This window comes from Uloborus diversus, chromosome 7 (assembly GCF_026930045.1).
Source record: "Uloborus diversus isolate 005 chromosome 7, Udiv.v.3.1, whole genome shotgun sequence".
NCBI classification, from domain to species: Eukaryota; Metazoa; Arthropoda; class Arachnida; order Araneae; family Uloboridae; genus Uloborus; species Uloborus diversus.
Window position 1 is genome coordinate 152,606,400 of NC_072737.1, and position 22,160 is coordinate 152,628,559.

Here is a 22,160-nt window from a genome sequence, read left to right on the forward strand (position 1 = left end):
AAAAAAATAAAGTAACATGTCCGTTTTTTGTAACACAAGTTTCCTACTCATTTTACATAAAGACTCGAATTTGATTATGTCCGATTATGTGTATGTATGTAATAAATTTCTTGCTTTTTGTATACTATTCGGAAAGTCAAATTTAAAAATGTACATTTGTTTTTCTTTTCATTTTCTTATTTAAAAAAAAAAAAAAACGTATATTGTTGTTTTACTAGAAATGATGTTGCGGCAAAATACACTTACAGTGTACTTAACGTTGGGAAGCAACGTCAAAGACAATAAGCATGGTTTGAGTCCTTTTGCTTTGTCTTTTGGAGGATGGGGTAAAAATATTTTTATGACCGGGACTATTAACTTGTTAGAGGATTGTAAGCAAAATCGCATGCAAGGATATTAGGCTGAAACGTCCTCGTAAAAAGCTTTTATTGCAGTTTTTCAGTTTTGGAAGCAGAAAATAGTCACTCGGTGATAGATCAGGTGAATACGAAAGATGATCGAGGGCACAAAACTATTTTCTGTTCTGAAACTGAAAACTGCATTGAATAGCTTTTCACGATAATTTTCCAGCCGTTAGAGCAGCCGTGACACAGGTACTACAGAACTGATTCTAGAACTGAAAACCGAATTTAAGATGTGTATCATGGATAAATTGGTTCACCGTTCAAAACGTTGTATTGAGTTAAATGGATCCTATTTTGTATATTGATAAGTTTTAAAAAATATTATCACGCTTATTCTATGCCCAAAGTATTCGGTTATTTTTAGATCTCACTGTATAAATACGAGTAAACTTCAAACCCTTCTCTTGGAAAAGCTGGACAAATGGATATACAGTGCTGGCCAAATTATTAGACTAAGACTGTTTTAAAAGCAAATTATTTATTGATTACATAACTATACACATTAACGAACAGTGAAATAATTATCTAATACTTAGTATGCATTCCCTTGTTCCTGATGAGCATTTTAAGTCCTTTTGGCATACTTTTCGCAAAATTTACACCATTTCTTAACTTTTTAAAAAAGAGGTAAAAAAACTGTTTATACTCACTATTATATATACTTACATACACATACTCACTAATTACCTAAAACTAACTTTAAATATAACAGAACACACTAATAAAAAGAACTAGTGAACTATTTAAGCTGATTGAGGTTATGTACCTGGTAGGTAGATAAACAAAGAACATTAACAAAGCAAACAGTGCTACCACCTGCAAACATTAAATTATGCAAAAATAACGTAATAATCAGTGTACAGTTTGTATTGTACTTTAACAGTAAAATAAATAGTATTTTAATACAAATAGTGAACAAAAAAAAAAAACTCTTTAGTATAATAATTTGGCCAGCACTAATTACTTTTTTTTTTTTTTTGAGAAAGAAAAGAAATGAAACTAGCTTAATTTTTGTCAACGTTTTTATTCCTCCATAAATTGTGATAATTTCTGCTTGAAGGTTCCTAGTGAGTTTCATGGTAGACGCCCGTGGCGGTGCTATGCGAGGTTGCCGCCATTCCGGCGTGAGGGTCATCATCCCACCACGGAAGGCGGCCATGCCCATGAGAATCACCTGTCGCTACCTGAGGAAAGAGAAGCTCATCCACCCACCACCCCTCATGGAAGGGGAGGCCTGCGCTTCCAGGATCCTCGAGATGGGGCCCGTTTCTGCCAAATTTCTCGGGTAAAGTAAACATTCGAGTCATTTCAAGTGAAATTTATTTGCTGAAGTAGCATTCATGTCTGTATAATATAAACGCTATAAGGGTAAAGTAGAATGCTTGTTATTCTATTCAAATTGTTCTATTGAAGATGATTATACGAGGTGTGATGATTTTTCTAACGGACTAGGCACCTGTAAGCTCGGTGTCGAGGAGGAAAATGGAATGTATAGTTGACTTAGATACTTTCGGTGCAAGACGAACGTTACTTTGGCCTTATACATATAGGCCCTACCTATACCTCGATAAGATTAGAAACGAAGACTAACGCAAAGAGAAAACAAAATTCTGCATAGAAGATACAATTAATACTGCCAATATTGGATACATTACGTCCAACGTATGCCACATGGACGACTACAAAGACTCGCATTCTTTTGCACCGATTTTATACCTATTAACAAGCCACTAGGCAGACGAGACCAAGATAGGGATAGGAAGCGCTGATTTGATCAAGAAACCGAAACGGAGGAAGAAGATATATAGTTCAAATTGTTTTTCATTCTTGTTGCAGTAAGATATTGCTTAGCCGAAGTGACGCGATTATGATAAGCTTTGAGTTAGAGCCACGCCTAATTTGAGATTCTTCATGAAATTTTTAAAAAATCCACCTAAATATTTTAAATTGTTAAAAAAATGGTTTGGCATGTCACGAAGTCAAACTTTGGAAAGTCCTAAATTATTTTCAAACAGTAGAAAGTTTGTTAAAAATACAGAACGAGCCGGTCAACCTTTAACAATAAGAACTAATGGAAGCAATAAAAAAAATATGAAATCGTGCGTAGAGAGAGATAGAGAGATGTTTGAGCGTTCGAAAAATGTCAGATTATATGAATAGTGACAGCGGCAAAATGAAAAAAAAAAAAAGATTCGGACGAAAGTTTGCGCAATGCTTCAAACTTAGAAACGATTTAAAACTCTTCGTAAATATTTGTGTGAATCATAAAACTGCACGTCATCGACAGTTTCCAGTTTTCTGAACAACATTCATTATAATTTGTTTTTTCAAATTAATTCTAAGAGAAATGATAATGGAGTTGTTTCCTTCTGTCAAACGTAGTACTTTTAGTCACTGAAATTGATAGAATAAGCAAAAAAAGAAAAAAAACAACATGGACCCAGAAAATTCTTTCATTATCCCAACAGTTATTTTTTTATTAACTTTTCAAAATGTCCGATTTTTCAAACAAGGCGTAGTCTAGATGACGTCACAAATGATGCTTTTTGGCCCATCTTTCTATCGCGTTTCCACGTTATGATAACCAAGAAACGAATTAAAATTGCGCTCTAAGCTTGCTATCAACCATATCGTTGCCAATACACGTGAGTAAAGATGAGAATTAAATATTTTGCTCTGTGAATGGCAACGCAAAATGGCATTTCATCATTTCTGATGCATCGGCAAGAAATGTAAACAATGAAGGATCATCGATTTAAATATTTTTTTTAAATATTAAACTTAAACAAATTATTTAAAAAAATGGTTATATCCTATGGTCTTAAGCATGTTCTTTCAGAAAAAAATATTTTAAAAATATTGGGAACGACCCCATTTCTACTCTTTTGAACATTTCGCTTGCATATACTTTGAAATATACTTTCATTCATTTGACCAATGAATTGCTATTCGTTAAACTCTCTTTTTTTTCATAATGTTTATTCTTCGTAGGCCTGTCATCATTGAGGTGCCACATTTTGCTTCAACAAGAGGCAAAGAAAGAGAAATCATTATCTTGAGGAGTGATACCGGCGAAAGCTGGAGAGAACACACCTTGGAAGCGTCGGAAGAAGCTGTTCAAGAAGTTTTGAACGAGAGTTTTGAAGGAGAAGGTAATGAAATTAGTTCGACGCCAAAATTGTAACTTGCGAAAATGAATGAGTTAACAAATAAGTTATGAAGAAACAATATTAGTAAAGTAATAAAGGGCTGAGGATTGATAACTGTTGATATAATATTGCAGTACTTGTGTGTGTGTGGGTATCAACAAACTCTTCTTATTTTTGAAGCAGATACATTTTAAATAAACGTAAATATAAATACTCGAAAGATAAGTAACAAACCTTTCCAAAATCATGATAGCCAATATGGAAATAATCTTTTGAGGTTTCCCTTTTTCAAAATGTATCTTATGTCTTTTTTCACTTATCTCCGATAATTGTGAAGTAATACCTAAATCGTGGTTATGTGTCAGCGGATAACTAATTTTTATATTTATATATAATAAAATTAATCAAAATGTTTAAAAATTACGATATCGAATGTTTCAAATGCATGAAAATGCTTAAAATGATTTTAAAAGAAAAAATTTTTGTGGTTAAACATGTGTGTCAATAAATGCAGTGGCGGATTTACGATATCGCAACTGTTGCACTTGCGAGAGGTCCTCACGATCATAAGGACTTCTGAAGGGGGATATAAAAATGCTTGCGATTAATATTTCATATAGTTATGTGACAGACAGTTTCCCCAAACATGTACTGCAGCATTCCTCAAACCCGTGAATCCGTCACTGAATAAATAATATACACTGAGGGCACTATGATACTATAAAATATGAAAGAAAACAAAACGCACATTTCACAACTTGTCGAAAGAAGTAAAGAAAAGACAAGAAAAAGAAGAATGTAAACTGGAAAATTTAAAATTGACTAAAAATATTTTACACTAATACGCATCTTTTCTTTTCCTGTCATCTTGCATTTCATCCTGAAAAAAGTTTCTGCCATCTATTCTGATTAGGGTCTTTAATATTTCTATGTATTTCACAATTCCAAAATGAATTCTACTTCCTTAAAAAAAATACCGAGGAGTATTTTCCCTCTTTTCAAAAACCCTAGCTATATCACTGCGACTTATCACCTTCCTTGGCGGTCGTGAGCTCATATTTTACTAATATACTTATTTAAAACCAGAAGCCAAATCCGTCCTTTAGTCTTGATACTTTGAACTTTAATATTTTCCTATCAAAATATCTGAAGTCAACTGCATATAATTGATATATCATTCCGATTTTTTTTAAAGAACACTGTTTCTTTTTTTATTCAGAACTGAGTGCCTTGGAGGACTTGAATACCAACCGAATTACCCGTATCCTCACCACTGACTTTCCCCAATACTTCGCAATCGTCTGCAGAGTTCGGCAAGAATCGCATGGGGTCGGTCCGGAAGGAGGAATGGTTAGCTCTACTGTTGTGCCCCAAGTCCAAGCGATCTTCCCCGAGGGGGCGCTTACCAAGAAAATTCGAGTTGGGCTTCAGGTAAATAGTAGCCAGTCACCCGAACTTGGAGGACACAAGGAAACTTATGCTAATCACGTGAGAAATAATGTTACTCGTAAAGGTAGAGGGGATAAAAACCCGTGCCCCAAGAAGTTAGCTTCGAGCAATAAACCGAAACCTTTTAAAAAGAAATCCAGATGGATTTCGAGGTTTGTGCAGTTTATGTGGCCGAAACTGGACCTTTTCTCGTCTATGTGAATTCACTCTTGTGGATCTCCAGATAATCTGGATTGTGCCAATAGCATTCTAATATTTATTTTTAACATCAGATGAAGATTTGAAGTGTATTTTTGTTTTTATACTCTTTGAAACTTGGTTGAAATATCCCTAATAGCACAATTACTAAAATGGGGTCATTATGTGAAAGTCTTGGGACTGCCACATAAGGATTCTCAACGCTTGACGGTCACAAAACGTCACTGTAAAATCACCAACTGGTGACGTTGCGAAGTGACGTTGCTGTGATGTCTTCTCGACGTCACAATGTAACTGATCGCAAATTAATTGTTGTAGCGAAGTCGCAGTGTAATCAACAAACATTTGTCTCAATGTCAATGTTTTGTCACTATTGTCACTTAGTGACAGTGACTATTGTGTTCACTGTGATATCTTTAACTTTACCGTGGCACGTTGTGTATCATCAACATGTTGCAGCAATTTTCGAATTTTATTCCGTGACGACGTCAGAAAGTACCATGCAGTGACATCTTCATAGTGTCTCTTGGTGACTACACACAAATAACCTGTTGCAACGACGCCACAGTGAAATCACATGAAATATGTCGCAACGTGACTCCTACGACATTTCACGACTCTGTCAATTGGTGACTGCGACTATTGTGCTCGCTGGGACGTTCCAGTTAAAGCCCTAGATAGTAGTTGAGGTAGGGACACGTCCACCATTTTGGGACTAAAAGTCACTTTCTTCCAATGTGTTCTTTAATAACAAAGTACTGCGTTTTGATTGTTGATTGTGGTGCTTCTTAATTATTCATTAACATGGAGTTAATAAGAAATCACAATCAAGAAGCAAAACATGCTACTTCATCACAGCAAACATAGGAAAAACGCATCGTTTACCCCCAAAATGGCGGACGTGTCGCTACACTTTATTCTACGATTCAGGACTTTAATCCCTGTGACTTTGACTTGGCGTGTTGTTGGTTGTGCTATCGAGAATATTATGACATTGATCGTTGCCTGTAAATAGTGAGTACAATTGAGTCCAAATCTCGAAATTTCCAATAGAAAACAGCTAGCTATACCACGTGTAGACTTGATCATGCGTAACTTCACGGAGTACTCTTAAACAGAGATATTACAATAAAAATTTGTCAGACATTCCTCAGTACTTTTAACTGTAGTTTTGTCAAATAAGCAAAGGCAACAGTTGTTAGATCAAAAGTTTTGAAATTAGTATTTATTAATCCGCGAATATTTTTGAGCTGTTGAATTTCTGATAGTTTGCTTGTTCACGTTTATGATTGAAAAATATTTTTACGTAGTATTGAAAATGTTGACATATTATAATGAGGTGCAATTATTGATATTATAGTTAAAGTGAGTAAAAGTTGAAATTGACAATATTCTAGTTAGTACCTAATAGTTTTATTACCAGAAACAAAAGTGTTTTGTATGTATTTAACTTGTGTTATCTGTTATGGTTAAATAGTTTAGAAATGATATTTACTTGTTGAAGTTTATGGCTTAATCGGTTTATTTCTTTATCAGTGCCAAAGTCTTCCTACTGTTTTTTGATACTGGGATCCTTTTTCTGTTTTCGTAATTAAGTTTTTATTCCAAATACAGTCGATTGTAATATTGAAACTTAAAATTATTTTTTAGATTGAAGCAATGTTTTTTAGTCTTCCACGGATTAAATACAAAAGTTAGGCTGTTTTTGAATTGCTCATCCTTACAAATACTTATTACTAATCTTAGGATTGTTGCAAAAAATTATCCCTTCAAGGTGTGAAACATTTTACTCTATTGATACAGAAACATTTATTTATAAAATCATTTCCCATTTTATATTATCTTTCTTTCATATTTGAGCTGATAGAAAAAGCCAAATAAAAAGTTTCCTAAAGAAATATATTAGCGCATTTCTACCATTTATACTTCAGGAGATAAATTTAAAATATGTAGATCTCCTCCCTTTTCCAAACTTGTCTAATGAATCTTACACTAAATAAAAAGATATAATTACTTAAATTTTAACAGGTGGTAAAAATTCAAGAGGATGTCTAAGTTTTTCTACTTTATGAGTGGTTTTTAAAATTTTTGTTTAAAAGAGTTCTCGTATAAAACCTCCCCCCCCCTTTTTTTAGATGTTACTTTGTTTTTAAAAGTAACATTATTATGGGACGTACATTCAATTCTAATAAACTCTAAGACCAACTCAAACTGTGGATTATTGAGAATATTATTCTTTATTTATTGATTGTAGAATTACAATATTTTTTACATATATAGTCAATTTTGTAATTTGTGCAAAATTTCTTAATCCTCTTACAAATTAACTCTAGGGATTGTCCTTTCAAACTGGGTTTTAAGCGATTTTTCATTAAGACTGCGTTATTGTAGCTAAAAAACTTGCAGTCGCATATTTTGTTACAAAAACTCATGCTGTCTACGATGTGATATACCCGAGTACAAAGATCATAATCATGTTAAAAAATCGCTTAGATTACGATTTGAATGCGTAGAGTGTGCATATGTAGAAATATATTTATTGCAAGTGTATATATCGATACTGATGTTCGATTAATATTTCATATCATGTGCCAAATGATGTACTTTTTTAATTGAAAAGCTATTTATTTATTTCAGAACTATATCAAATATATTAACAACATCAGTTTATTACTTTTTAAAGACTTTTCCTTATTATTATTGCTACTTTTATTTTCGTGAATTCATTCGTTTTTTATTTGTAAGTAATATAGTTTTGAGTATTCGTGCTAATCAGTTTTTTTTTTCTCTTTTCCTTTTTTTTCGCATTTTAAAATCTTCAAGTATATAGATGTCTCGCTACGGAAAGAAATATTATTAGGGGTTCAAGCAGTAGTTTGAACGTATCAACCTAGTGATAATTCCTCAAAACACTAAAAATTTCATTATTTGTTTTAAAAATTAATGTCATTTCTTTTGATTTATTTATTTTCGTTTTGCAATGTTCTCTTGATACCGCAAAAATCATTCTTAAACCGTAAGTATGTTTTTGACAATTTACGAAGTATCCAAATGAAATCATTAAATACTTGACTGATCAAATCTACAAAATTGTGTAGCAAGTTGACTAAAATTGAAAAGTAAATGGTCAGTTGTAGTTTAAGTAACAAATAATCATTGTCTTCAAACATTTACATACTAATAAAAAAAGAAAAAAAAAAGAATACAGAAGTTTTTAAGCCAATTAATTTAATGTGAGTTGTAAGTCTCCAATATGGCAGATCTATGTGAACCTCTTTGGCTATGAGCGTTTTTTTTTTTTTTTTTTTTAATTACAGTAGGACGCTGATCATTCAGACCGGTCCGGTCCGAGTTTGATCCGGTCAACAAAGCACTTGAATAATTAGACAGCTCAAAAAATGGATATTTTTAGCTAACTTTCCCAGGCTTTCCTATCACAAAAATGCATGTCATTTCAGAAGTTAAGTTTTAAGTTTAACAGTGTATATTTTAAACCTAATTTATAAGAGAAATGCACATAGAAATCATAGATCGATATTTTAAAAAAATGGAAGTCGAAAAAAAGCGCGCATTTCTTATCTCATTTGGTTAATTGGACATCCGGTTAATCATTTTCCGGATAATCGACACTCTGCTGTTTGTGGTTCTCACACTTTTTTAAGCAATTGTTTTTTGCTCCGAACAGTTACTGCGTTCCGTTATTCATTTTCATTCAAGGAATAATGATTGTTATTAAACATTAGTGATTCATTTCATCTGAATTAAATAAACATTTTTATCGGTTTATTTATTTGTACAAATTTCAGGCAATTAGAACTTAAACTATTTGCCTATGAACGTTTTTATTTAATTTTACATTTTTTTTATTTACATTTTTTTATCTATTTATTTATATTTTTACTATTTCCTTTTTGTATACTATGATTGTGCTGTATTGAACAACCTCATTGAAACGATACTTTTTTCTTTACCTCGTCTACTTTCTCATACGTACTAATTCATTTTTTTCACAGTCGATCAACACGTCATAAGCTTCATTTATTGAAGTGATGATTTGTAATATTTATAATTTTTTTAGTCTTATTACTATTATCTATTTATTACATAGTCGATCAACGCGTCAGTCATTGATCTGCCTTAATGAAATGATGCTTTTGTTCGTTACATCGTTTACTTTTTTATATTTATTTTTTATTCAATCAATCAACGCGTCAGTTATTAAGCGGCTTCAGTGAAATGATGTTTTTTTTTTACTGCGTCTATCTTTTTATATTCATTTATTAATTTATTATGCAGTAAATCAACGCGTCAGTTGTTGAGATGCCTCAATGAAACGATGCCTTTTTTTCTTTACTTCGTCTATTTTTTTAAAAAAAATATATTTTTTTATTTGCTTATTTTTCAGTCGATTAAACGCATCAGTTACAAATCTACTTTCATGATGTGATGCTATTTTTCTATACTTTTGGCTACTTTTCTATATTTACTTATTTACCTATACAATCAATGAATGACTTTGCTATTGAGCTTGCTGCCCGAATGAAATGATACTTTTTCTTTACTTCTTCTTCTTTTCTACATTTATTTATCGATTTATCATATTCTAACCTTGATTTTAAAATCTTAATTTATCTTTATCTATGTATAAACTGATTACTATGGGGAAAAAGACCTCACTTAATTCACTGAAAGTTTTAAACTAGTTTGCATCAATGATATATTACTGCAACGTTGCATTGTAGAAGCGTGTTTGGTTTCTTTAACACTTTTGCTGCTTCAGAAACATTTTTGAATTTCGTGACTTACAGGACTTACTTTCGTGAATACAGGATTTTTTTTAAATATATTTTTCAATACGTTTATTGCCTACAGTATGTATGAGAAAAAAAACTGCGTAAGTATTTTATACATGGTACAAAAACGTTTGAAAAACTGCTTAGACAACTGTTTCTGAATATATTTTGTCTAAGCAACTTTTTTCTAGACATAATTGTAGTACTGTTATTTAATTCTTTTATTGTTCTGAAATGACCTTTTCAATCTTTTCATTTATGCTTTAGATCATTACGTAAAATTTTACTAGGTATAGATTTTTAACTCATTTTATTTAAAAAATCAGATATTAGTTTACAATTCTAAAAATTGCTAAGAGTTTCTTTGATGTGGCTAAAATAAATTGATAAATAACTGCAAGCATTTTAAATTAAAAAAAAGTGACAATTTTTATTTTGTGATTTAAAACTGCTTTTACAAACTTTAATACTAAGAAAAAAAAATAATTAATTTCTTTTTCAATCTCATCTGTCTTCTAAACCATTCTCAAAGGAGAAAATGGAAATTGATAAACTCAAAAAGATGATCAATTCAAAAAATCAAATCAAAATTGCTGATTCAAATTGATTAAATCAAAAAAACAAATAAAAATTTATTGAAATTGATGATATCAAAGAATCAAATAAAAATTTATTGACATTGATCAAATCAAAAATCAAGTGAAAAATTGTTTGAAATTGATCAAATAAAAATCGAAATTAATCAAATTAAAATTGGAAATGAAATTGATCAAATAAAAATTTTGATACTGAAATTGAAAAAAATCAATGGAAAGTTAATAAAGATTAAAAATGATTAATCATTTTTTTTAAATCACATTTGCATTGAATACTGGTAAGGTATTTAAGTGATTTATAACAGCTCAAGCACTATTTAAGAGTGCACTTATGGCACTTGAAAGGTTTTTTGAGGCAGCTTAAGTGTTAAATTCTGATCTTTGGTGTAAAATTCTGTATAGAGTACAAAACTTATTTTATGATCTCTCATGTAGCAAGTATTAGCCATAAATCATCGTGTAGAAAATAATTTAATTTAAATAAAAAATTTTGAATTTCTTACTGTCTCTACTCTTTCTTCTGTCTTTCTCCTTTTCTAACTTTCAAATTCTTTATCAACCTTAAACGAAAAACATTCTGCTTTTAAAAAATTTGGTTCTGTAACCAATATTTCTTTCATTTCTCTTTAAAATCTTCTTTTAAATTTTCGTAATTTTATATATGGCTGAAAATAATACTTGCTGCTTGAGAGTATTATTATACGGGCAAGTTTCGAAGTCTTTCGTAGTTTGTTGATGTTATTTACACTGAGAACCAAATTTTTTATTCGCAATAATTTAGTAGTGAGTGTTTCCTTATTTGAATTTCTTAGCGCTAGAATTACAGGAGGTAGCATTTTGACCCCAAGCCTTCACTAAATGTTAAAAGGGATTAATTTAACATAAGAATTAAATATTTTCAAAGAATCTTAGTTGTTAAAAGAGCCACACATACATTTTTTTACTCCTTCTTAACTTCTAAGACATCTCAGTATAAGATGATATCAGTCTTATATTGTCTTTTACGCAGATATGTTAGAAGTTATCAAAAGTCTAACCAGTCTAGATATAAGACGTTGATTCGTGCAAAAATCAAACATTTTTTTCGATGCAATTTCTGATGCATTTCACAATTTCTAAAATAAAGGGCACATTTGTAGGTGATAATTTGCAGTGTGGATGAAAGCAAATACTGTTTGAATCTAGCAAGTATAACAAATTGGCCTTAAATGAACTGGATCAACTATATAAATTAAAACTATCAGAAAGAAACTGAAGCAATCCATTTACCTCCATTCTGTGCAGATACATTACAAAAGTAAGCATAAACTTATTTTAAGACACATTGAGCCTTTTGCAGAGTTGATTTTTAACGCCAAAAACTTGTTCTTATCCTGACAAGCGTCAAAAACTGGTGTAATATGTAAAATGACGGTTTATACCGTCAAAAATCTAAGTTGAAGCTGATAATGGGGTTGTTTCCTTCAGTCAAAAGTAGTACTTTTTGTCACTGAAATTGATAGAATAGGCAAAAAAATATCTTGGACCCAGAAAATACTTTCATTTTCCCAACAGTTATTTTTTAATTATTTTTTTAAATGTCCAAATTTTTCAAACAAGGCGTGGTCTTGATGTCGTCAGCAAAGATGCTCTTTGGCGCATCTTTCTATTGCGTTTCCACGCTATGATAATCAAGAAGCGAATTAAAATTGCGCTCTACGCTTGCTATCAACCATATCGTTGCCAATACACGTGAGTAAAGATGCGAATTAAATATTTTGTTATGTGAATGGCAACACTGAATGGCATTTCATCATTTGTGATGTCATCGGCAGAAGTATAAACATTGAAAGCACACTAATTTAAGTAATATTTAAAAATATTAAACTTAAACAAATTATTTGAAAAATGGTCAGATACTATGTTTTTAAGCATGTTCTTTCAGAAAAAAATACTTTTAAAATTTTGGAAACGACCCCATTATGAGAAGCAAATTTTATGCTTAACGTAATTTTTCAGCCTAACTAAGAAATTCATATTAAATGCATATCATTTATTGATTTAAAAAGTAATACTTCAAAAAGTATCTTTTTTAGCCTACTAGTTGAAAGAAGAAAAAACATAAAAGAAGAATTTTCTTAAAAATATAGCTAAGAACAAAAACAAAAAAAGAGAAAAGTATAAAAATAATGGAAAAAATATCGAAAAATTAGAAAGTAGAGTTTTGAGATGGGAAAAATGTGTGTCTATCGGTGTTGTCCGATTCGAGCAAACTCTTTTTTATTCGAAAAATGTTGGCAAGGACACCATGCTCCATAATTTATTCATTAATTTGAGCAAGTTTTTTTTCTTCAGTGTTGAACAGTTCAAAAAAGAATAATAATAATAAATAAATACATAAACAAATAAATAAATAAACGCCTACGTGTAAATTTAGGACTTACTATAAACCCCGAGTTCAAAAGCAGATTTGCTTCAAACAAACTTTGTTGGGAAAAGCTCTTGATGAAGAACATATAAAGGAAGCCTGAATTTGAACAATTTTTCGTTCAGTTTTGAACAGTTCAAAAAACCTTAACATAAGCACTCACGTGGAAACTTAAGGTCAATATAGATCCCGAACTAGGCGGAATCGCTCCAAATAAAATTTGTTGGAGGTAGCTCTTGATAAAAATTTTCATCCCTTTAGTGAGCAATTTAAGTGAAATTTTAGCTTAAAATAATAATTACAAAAAAAAATCGAAATCTTCTTTACTAATAATAAAGCTGAAAGTCTCTCTGTCTGTCAGGATCTCTGACGCGCATAGTGCCTAGACCGTTCGACCGATTTTCATGAAATTTGGCACAGAATTAGTTTGTAGCATGGAGTGTGCCCCTCAAAGCGATTTTTCGAAAATTCGTTTTTGTTCTTTTTCTATTCCAGTTTTAAGAAGATTTTCCCTGGCAAAATTATTATAAGATGGACGAGTAAATTACCAAGTTTTTATAACGTGGAACCGTAACATGCGCCGAGCCAATTGGCGAGAAATTTATCATACATTATTTGTAAATATACAGGCGAACCAAAAGACCTTTCAACTTTCTACCTCTGGTTAAGCTGTGCGGGTGCTACTAGTTCTAAATAAAAAACCCCAGGTGGAAATCCCCGGGATTAGAAGTTGTTTTGCACAAAATTTCAGGACTGTAGGTGGTATGGGGTCTTCTGGATACAGGCCCGCCACAGACTTCTCTTCACAATTTCTTTGACGTTACTTTTTTTAACATATAAAGAAAGCATGCGAAAAAAAAATTTTACATTTTGACAAAATTTATTAAAACGTAAAAAAAAAAAAAGAGAATTGCTCAATTTCAATGAACTTCCGACAAACGGGGGAGTTTCGTGACACATCTCAAATTTTTTAATGGAAATTAGTGTCACAAAGGGCACCTGTTTCGCACCATTAATCATCAAAGATGGAAAAGGAATTTTGTTTTTATTGCTAAAACCATCAGAAAACAGTATATTGTATCAAGATTTCAACGTAATTGAGACAAATCAAGATTCTTTCCAAAAATTTTTAGAATTTCAAACTGTAGATACTTGTAGAAACTTCGAACAAACTTAATCTTATGCAAGAAATTCCAAGCTTTAAAATGACCTAAAACTTAAAAATGTACTTGAAATATCTCTCCCCTATATTATCAAACTAGCAAAAAAAAAAAAAAACCTGCGTTGCTTGGGTCAGTAATAATTGTGAGAAACAATCGCTACTTTCATTCGTTTTCTATTGTTACTGAAAGAACTCAAAACACCCCGCTTTGATGTGATTAAAACCCGAGCTTCTCCCTTACCCATAAAAGTAAAAAAGCAATAAGTATAAAGAACAAAATAATTTTTAGTTGGAAACGAAAGGATGACATTTAAGCATATTGCTGTGGGTTCTTGGTGCGATTTAAAATGTCACCAAATTTGTGGTAATCGTTTTGAGATACCTTAACTAATGCTCCCCTTCCCTACTTTGTAAAACTCTTACTAATTTTTCGTCGATGAGATGTTGTTGCCAAATATTGAGATATTTTTGCTGACCATAAAATTATGCTAAACATTTTCATCCGAAATGTTTCCAAAATAAGTAGTAAAACTTGGCGAGTGTTTGAAATTGTACACAAAGACAAATTAATAAAAGTTTTTGTGCTGTTAAGATTTTCCTAATTTAGTTAGCGGATTATTCGGGTCGCGTTGGCGAATTTTTTCAAAAACAGCCAAAGTTGGCACCTACGACTCAATGTAAACAAAGTACTTCAATGTTAAGGACCAATAAATCACCAATAAGAATAGACCGAAAAAAAAAAAAAAAAAAAGGGCGGAGCTCTCGATGACTCAAACTATCACCTTGGTAACCTGTCTGTCTTGGAGTCTGTTAAATTTTTTCTTTCTCTGATCGTAACCGCAAAGGAAAAAAAAATGTTAAAAGTCTTTTTCCTCTTTTAAATGATGATAATGTAACAAAATATACAAAGAAACATATTATTAAACCTAATTTAGGAAATAATAGAGTATGGCTAGCATTTTTTTTAAGAGAGAAAACAATTAAATACTTGAAAGAAAAAAAAGGGTGGGGGAGTGGATATTTGGAACAGATAATTGATAGTTTTCAAAAACATTTAATGCGAAAAATAAATAAATAAATAAAAATAATAACTTAAGCTGTTTTTGGCTAGCGTGCACATTTTATTCGAACAAAATACATAACTAGCAATGAGCGAAATGAGCAAAAAGGAAACGAAACATTATGTAACATTAACATTGTATCAAAATTTTAAAAAATTGCTAAATAAATTTAAAATACTACAAAGTGACGTTAAAGCTCTGTTAAAATGTAAAATACCATTCTAAAAAAATGATTCAACCACTCCATTAAAATTTAAATTACTCATTGAAACAAATTCTAAGGAACAAAAAAATGTAAAATTAATTCTAACAAAATTTAACAACATTAAAAGATGGATTGAAAACGATTTTAAAGTATGAAATAAATCGTCAAGTAAACAGAAAACGCCATTAAGTACAGTTAAAGTGTAACAGTAAAAAATAATCTATTAGATAAATTAAACTACACGAAAAGATCCAGTCAGAGAATGTTATCATAAAACTGCAAATTTTAATTTTATCTTACTGAATAATTACAATAATTTATAAATTTTAAATTAAAGATGGAACAATAAAACATGAAGAAAAGTACTTACGGCGAGCAAAATCTAAAAAAAAAAAAGTATCCAAAAGATATGAATGACTAATTTTTTAATCAACAACTTAAAATAGTTAAGAGTGAAAAACATTCCACGATGTAAAATTTTATAAAATGTTTCGACGATCTAAAAATTGAAAAAATACAGTTTACGTTGCCAATTTTCAAAAAAAAAAAAAATCAACTTTCAGAAATTTAAAAATACAATTCTATAGAATTTAAAAAAAAAAAAAAAAGATTTATGAGACAAATCAGTTACAATTTTGTGCATCGCCGATTGGCCAAACGGATAGCGAATCAGCTTATTTGTAGGGTTGCTAATATTGCTCTGTCGCCAATTGAGGTAGCGGGTCTACCATTTTACATTTTAACAAAAGTTTTAAAGTTTTTTTAATGGTGATATTTTTGTTACATAGTGAAAGCCGAGAAACATTATTACGTAGTCTTTGGCTACAAAAAACAGCGCCAGAATAGGAAAACGTAGGTTTTTCTGTCTATATGTTAAGTCAAATTGGTGAAAATATCTTATGTGATTGAGAAATATAGATGTCATATTTTAAATCAGCGCACCCAAAAGAATAAAAGTCACTCATTACGGCACTTTTTCATCACCCGAATTTTGAAGACCTGTGTAATTTTAGACGGTAGAATTACGGTAACCGGGTCGCGGCGATAAGTATTTCATTCTGGCAACCCGCTACCTTACCTTGGCGACGGAGCAATTTTGGTAACCCTAGACCGAAGCTGATTTGCTATTCGTTTGGCCAATCAACCATTTCAGAATTCGCCATTACAAAATTGTAATTTGTTTGTCCAATGAATCTTTCTTTTTTAATTCTATTGAATAAAATTTTTAATTTTCTCAAAGATGATTTTTTTCTAAAAATTGGCAACACATTGTGTTTTTTCAACTTTTAGATCTTCGAAACATTTTACGAAATTTTACATCGCGAAATGTTGTCACTTTTAACTTTTTTAAGTTATAGATTTAAAAATTAGTTATTCATACCTTTTGGATAATTTTTGAATGTGTTCGCAGTAAGTCATTTCCTTCATGTTTTATTGTTCCATCTTAAATTTAAAATTTATTAATTCTCGTAATAACTTATTCAGTAAGCTAAAATTATAACTGTAATTATGATAACGTTTTCTGAATGCATCTTCTGATGTGATTTAACTTATTTAGTTGATCGTTTTAAGTCTTAATTAAACATTCTTAATTAATTATGTATTTTTAATGTCTTTTTCTCAGATTATTTCAGACTAATGTCGTGTTCTATCCAACTTTTGCAGTTGTTAAATTTTGGTAGAATTTGTTTCATTTTAATGTTCCTTAGGAAATTAAACATGTTGATAAAAAAAAAGTAACAATATATACGTCCTGAACCATTTCGTTCACATACATCATGATATTTTATTTCTTTTCATACAAATCCGCTTCTAAATATTTTTTTATTCAAAAAAATTCATCAAAAAGGAGAAAATGAATTTATTATATTGCAATAGGAACGTAAAGAGCAGTATCGGCAAATTTTAATTTTTTACATTTTTTGGCATTTTTGTCATGCGTTGTACTTTTGCTTTCTTGTACAAGCTTGCTTTGCTTATTTGCTTTCCACTAAAAAAAAAGAGGTCAAATTCCATCGTTTCGCTATTGTTAGTATTGAATCCAAAACACGTTTAATCAATGTCTCAAATTCATTTGTGTAGATACTGCTCTTTATCTTCCCACGTTTACGTTAACATCTTGAAGAAGTTACCTCTCATTTATCTTTTCTGCAAACTTAATTTCTAAGTCAGAAAAATAAAATAGTTGTATTAAAAAAAAAAACTTTATCATTTGTTTCTTCCTATATTTTGCAATATTTTAAAAAGGAAAAAAGAATTTTAATGCTTCTTTTTTTGCTTCTTTACGGTTGCGATCAGAGAAAGAAAAAGGTTAATAAGCAGTTGCAGTTGCTAAGGTGATAGTTTGAGCAGTCCGAAGCTCCGCCCCTTTTCTTTAGATCAACTTTCATTGGATGATTTCTTTTGTTTACATTCTAGTACTTTGTTTACATTGAGTCGTAGGTGCCAACTTTGGCAGTTTTGGAAAAAATACACCAACGCGACCCGGTTACCGTAATTCTACCTTTTAGACAATAAACACTTTCTATTTTTTAACTGTTGCCAAAATCAATTGGCTTTTTACTTAGTCCCGGTATCGATTATTGGCCTAGATGAGGATAAAAATCCTGAGAAAGCAATAAATTTCATGCTTGCTCTAGAGAAGCCTTGATTCAAAATTTTCATTATGATTATTATTAGTATTGCTGTTGTAAGGCAACGAATTTTTGTAACAATGGGTTTCATACTTAATCATTTAATGGGGAAATTACATGAAATTTACTGTTTTCCAACATAGCTTTTTTAAATTAAGTTCATTAGGAATAAATTATAGCCTGTATTTCTCCCTGATAATGTAACTATCTATGGTGAAAAAATGGTTAAAATCGGCCCAGCAGTTTTGAAGCTTTTCCGGACATACTTACACACATAGAGAAGTAGCCATTTATGTATATAGATTTATGCTAAAAAAAGAGCTTAAAGTTGAAAAAAGAAAGAACAAAATGAAATTTTAGAAAAAAACGCTTCGAGATGCACACTTATGCTACAAACTAATTTTGTACCAAATTTCACGAAAATCGGCTGAAAGGTCTAGGCGCAATGTGTGTCACAGAGATCCGCATACATCCGGACAACTTTTCAGCTTTATTATTAGCAACTAACGGTACCCGTACGGCTTTGCTCGTAGTAGAAAATAAAAAGGTCATTTGGTTCGCCTGCATATTTACAGTTAACATCTACTATGTGCTAAGGTTTTTTTTTTTTTTCTTTTTAAAGACTTTTCCAGGAGGTTTGAAAACTGAGCATGTAGCTTAACAGAAAACAGCACATGCCTTAGAAATATTTTAAAAGTGGAAGGAAGTTTCCCTTCCTTGCTTAAATTTCAAAATAAGATATTTTTCCAAAATTTAATTCTGTAGAAAGAAAGTTGTAATAGCAATAATTTAATAATTTACTGAAAATTCACCGAAATCTCTGCTATTTTTAAAATATAATTTTCTTCGAACGTTATGATAATTAACGTATTGTACATTCAGACTACTGGTGTCTGTATTCAGTAAATTACTAAATTAGTTGTCTGACTATGTTATTCGAACAACAGATAACTGCGCATGCGCCGAAACTGTTGTGCGAGTTGCTATTCTGACAACTGTTATCCTGTTATACATGGCCGAAAATTAAAGAGCTTTTAGGCGTACATACACATTTCTAAACCCCAGATTCAACAGAAAAGGTGTTTAAATAAAATCAATATATAACGCCTACCTACATAAATGTTGAAAAACGAGCTGATGACGTGATGAAACGAGCATCACATGACTTCCCTTTACTCCAATTTAAAGTCATTTCCCCATTACTGGCAATTTTAATGTGATTCAATAGTCTTCTCTCTAAATATTACCAACAGTGGCCAAATTGAAACATATTTTTAAAAAAAATCGCCAAATTTGTCGCCAAGTTGGGGACAAAACATAGTGACCAAAAGACTGGCGATATATCGCCAAGTGTCTACCATATTATAACACCACTTGAGTTTACATTGAAATTAACAATAGTTTCCCCCCAAAAAGGGGCAAAAGACCCCTTTAGAAACACCCGAATTCAACCAAAAGGGGAGGTGCACAACTAGACCCCGCTAGGAGTCTACATACCAAATTTCAACTTTCAAGGACATTCCGTTCTTGAGTTATGCGACGCATATCCGCACATACATACAGACGTCACGAGAAAATTCGTTGTAATTAACTCGGGAATCGTCATTATGGGTATTTTGCGTGTCTATACATTCTTAGGGACTTATCCACGTGTGGTCGAGTGGGGAAAAAAAACTCAATATTCATTCGGCGGTGAGTAAAATGGAAATTAAGGTCGATTTTTGAGTGAATTTTTTTTCGCGAATACAATATACTTCCTTTTTTGTAAAAAGAAGTAAAAGTAGAACCGACTTCAAAATTGCTCTTAAAAGTGAAAATTAATTTTATTCTTTGAACACCATCGATAATACTTTTAAATGTAATTTTTGAAGTTGGCGCAAAAACAAAAAGTAAAATCCATTGTAACCATGCTTCTTTCATATTTTTATCAAAAAATCATCCAAAAGTTAGGAACGAAACATTTTTATCGTTACTTAAATATACTGTTATCAATGCGTAATGCGTGTGGTAGTGAAGAAACTGGGCCTGGTTAAATTTATAGTTGTAGTTGAGTTATGACTGTGAATGAATTTTATCGATCGTTTTTGCGCCAACTTCAAAAATTATGTTTAAAAGTATTATCGATGATTGTTAAAGAATAAAATTATTTTTCACTTTTTAGAGCAATTTTGAAGTCGGTTCTATTTTTTTTCAGAATTTTTTTATTTCATTCTTTTTAGTGTAAATGTATTTCAGAAATAGTAAGAAGTTACTATCACGAAACTTCACTTTATTTTTTTTATAAGAATGTTCTATACTTAAAAAAAAACTATAAACAAGCCTTAAACGATTGGCACTAAAATGTATCTTTGGTCCTCTCTGGAATTCATTTGTGTGTTAATTTAATTATAACTATTTAAATATTAGATTTTCCCTAACTAATTTACATTTCACAGCATACAAGTTGCTTGCGATGCAATCCTGTATCCTTTACTCAGACCAGATCATCTATTATTGGCACAAATGATAACGATAAAAATACTGCTATAGTTGAGGCAAACCTAACCTGATACACTGTAAAAAAAACTGTAAATTTTGAAGAAGTTATCCGTATTTTTTACAGAAAAAAACTGTTCGTAATAAAATTCGTAAAATAGTTCGTAAAAATAGGATTTCTCTGTTTTTTTGAATCTGGAACCGGTTATAAGCGTTAACTGTTACCATTGCCTCACCGCGTACTTTGTTTTTCTTCGAATCTCCGAAATTTCGCCCGCGTGTTTGAATTTTGGTTCTCGTGCTCGAATTTTTGATCTTATATTTATTTATAAAAAGCGAGTAAGTCTTAAATCGTTTGCAACTTCCATTTCATTGCATCATAATCAATATTATGTTTTTTTTGTCATCTGTTACAGACGCATATTCGGAAATTTACCTTTGTATACATGTATTTCGTAGTAGTATAGTAAATATCGAAATGTATTTATGAAAGTATAGTTTCATTTTTTAATCTTCATAAAATAATAAATCAGCTTGAATAAATAATAAAAATACGGAAGATTTCTGTAAAATAAACGGAAGAAAACTGGCGTCCTGGCTGACAGTTTTTTTCCGTAAATTTTGCGGATTTTTTTTACAGTGTAGCATTGTGAAGGCTACGCAGATCCTAATCGCTGCAATACCTCCCTACCAGGTTAGATTTATCCCCACTATACAGCAATTACATTCAAGAAACTTGATGCTTGCTTCAAAGAATCCTACATTCAAAATTATAATTACAATTACTCCTAATGTAACTGTTTTATGGCACCAAACTTTTGTAACAATGGGTTTTATATTTAATCATTTAATAGGGAAATTGCATGAAATTTAATGTTTTTTGACCATAACTTTTTTCTAAAGAACAAATATGGTCAAACAAAGTAATGGAACCTAAGTTGAGCCTTCCCCTGCCCATTAAAAAAAAAAAGAATCATCAATATCGGTTTACTGGGTGAGACGCAGTGAGTGGACAAACAAACAAAAAAAAAAAAAAAAAAAAAAAAACATACATACGGTATGAACTGATAACCGCCTCCTTTTTGAAGTCTGTTGAAAATCAAACTCTCCATTTTATTCTTCTTCGAACGACTCTTACAATGCCAGATGTTAAGTTTTTCATATACATTTTTATCGACTGCGCGTTCACTGGTTACATTGCCATATTTTTAATCTTTAAATGTAATTGTTTTACAACCTCTGTTGCTACTTTTAATCTATCAGGGGTATTCCTGACTAATGGGTACTCCTAGAGCCGCTATATAGATAGGCCGACGCATCAGCAGAAGTTAGGAAATCGGATTTTTCATTGTTGCGGAGCTAGGGTTACCACAGCTAAGTTTCGTGTTTCGCTAAATTTGCCGTAAATAATATTTTTTTTGATAAACAATTCACGTGTGTGTGTGTGCAGCTAATAATCGCTAGCAGTGAACAATCACCAAACGCGATAACTCGCCAGAAAAGACAATCATTCAAACACGCGCTCCGATCCAAAATGGCTGATCTTAAGCAGATGCGCCGACTCGTATTAATAGGGGCCTTAGGTACTCCGTAGAATTTGAGGAAAATGTGTCATTGGGGGGGAGGGG

General features: G+C 31.3%; 1 protein-coding gene across 1 annotated transcript in view; it reads left to right on the plus strand.

Moving 5' to 3' along the window:
• The window catches only part of LOC129226948 (ankyrin-2-like), a 227,201-nt gene that overhangs the window by 128,657 nt on the left and 76,384 nt on the right, over nt 1-22,160 (plus strand). Inside the window, exons 24-26 of the mRNA XM_054861576.1 lie at nt 1,465-1,689; nt 3,396-3,556; nt 4,773-4,984. Of these exons, the coding sequence (XP_054717551.1) occupies nt 1,465-1,689; nt 3,396-3,556; nt 4,773-4,984 (598 nt within the window). The remainder of the gene's footprint in view (nt 1-1,464; nt 1,690-3,395; nt 3,557-4,772; nt 4,985-22,160) is intronic.